The sequence below is a fragment of the Sphaeroforma arctica genome (assembly GCF_001186125.1).
Source record: "Sphaeroforma arctica JP610 unplaced genomic scaffold supercont1.7837, whole genome shotgun sequence".
NCBI classification, from domain to species: domain Eukaryota; class Ichthyosporea; order Ichthyophonida; genus Sphaeroforma; species Sphaeroforma arctica.
This window is the reverse complement of record NW_014032721.1, coordinates 1-1,347: the sequence shown is the minus strand read 5'-3', so window position 1 is coordinate 1,347 and position 1,347 is coordinate 1. Positions and strand designations below refer to the sequence as shown.

Sequence of the window (1,347 nt, the reverse complement as noted above, 5' to 3'; positions counted from 1 at the left end):
ATACAAGTATGTATATATATATATATATATTCTTTTGCGCGTATATACACTAGATGTCTGTATACGTATGTATATCTGTGTGAGCGTGCACTCTACCACAGATACGCTTCTAGTACGTCCCTGCCCAACATACATCCAACATACATCATATCTGCCATAATCACCTACTGCTTACAGTGTTCGCTCTTCTCCATTCATTGGGAAACCACTTCATGCAGGAAGCCATTCTTCGTCCAGTAAGAAAATCAGTACCGAACATTCCCAGACCACAGTTCAAAAGCCTGTTTGTGGCCCTGCAATGCCTCCGCAGGGTGTTGATTTGCATCGCGACTTTGCTCTGGTACACGTAGTATGATGTTCGGTACTTTTCGTGTTATTGCATATCACCCGGTGTATCAGAGGGTTTATGGTTTAGAGTTTAGGACACCATGGGCCTTGTAGGTATCTATGGTTCTGAACGAGACATGTACAGACACATACACACAGACAACACATACGAGTCGCCTCCACCGAAAGGCACGAATGCGTACATTTGAACTATGTACCCACATACGTAAAGTGATAAGGGCGAGGTCAACATTAAATTCACACCTTCATATCGGATGGCACATACATAACACGCACACTCACGCCGTTATTATGTATCTACATGCACATCCAACTATTCACACGACATCCAACTATTCACACGACGTATACACTCTGAGACAACGTTCAACGGGCCAAAGAAGGCGAGAAAGAGGTAGTAAGTCCTTTGGAAACTGACTTGAAGGAATGGCGTGTGTATGTGTACATATATGTATGTATGTATATATACCTATGTGTATGTATGTATATATACCTATGTGTATGTATGTATATATACTATGTGTATGTTTGTATATATACCTATGTTTATGTGTGTATATATACTTATGTGTATACATGAATGTATATAAATGTAGGTACATATATATATATATATATATATATATATATATATTGTGTGAATGTATGTTCATGAGTATACCGTTGTACACCAAATCAATTCAAAACCTTGTGCCCGTCCTCCTTCCAGGTGCAAGCGGGCCTCAGCGATGATGATTTTGTGGGCCCGGCAGTACCCACCACAGCTTACAAATCATCTGACGACACACTCGAAGATAAGTTGCGTATAATAGAAGAACGCATGCGTAAAACCAAAGATCAATTGAACAACAAAGGCAAAGAAGGTGACGATGCGCCTGTACGAGAGGCCTGGATGATGGAGCTACCCCCGGAACACAGTCTGTCGATAGCCTCAAACCTTACAGCCAGGTGTGTGTGTGTGTGCATTTGCGTGTGTGTGTGTGCATTTGCGTGTGCGTA

The 1,347-nt window shown here is 41.6% G+C and overlaps 1 protein-coding gene across 1 annotated transcript; it reads left to right on the top strand.

The window, feature by feature from the left end:
* Window positions 1-774: 774 nt before the first annotated feature.
* On the top strand, window positions 775-1,296 carry SARC_16331 (hypothetical protein; the record flags this gene model as incomplete). Its single annotated transcript, XM_014289560.1, has 2 exons — window positions 775-783; window positions 1,058-1,296. Coding segments are annotated over 2 exons (248 nt in total), but the record flags the coding sequence as incomplete, so codon positions are not given.
* Between the last annotated feature and the right edge of the window lie 51 nt (window positions 1,297-1,347).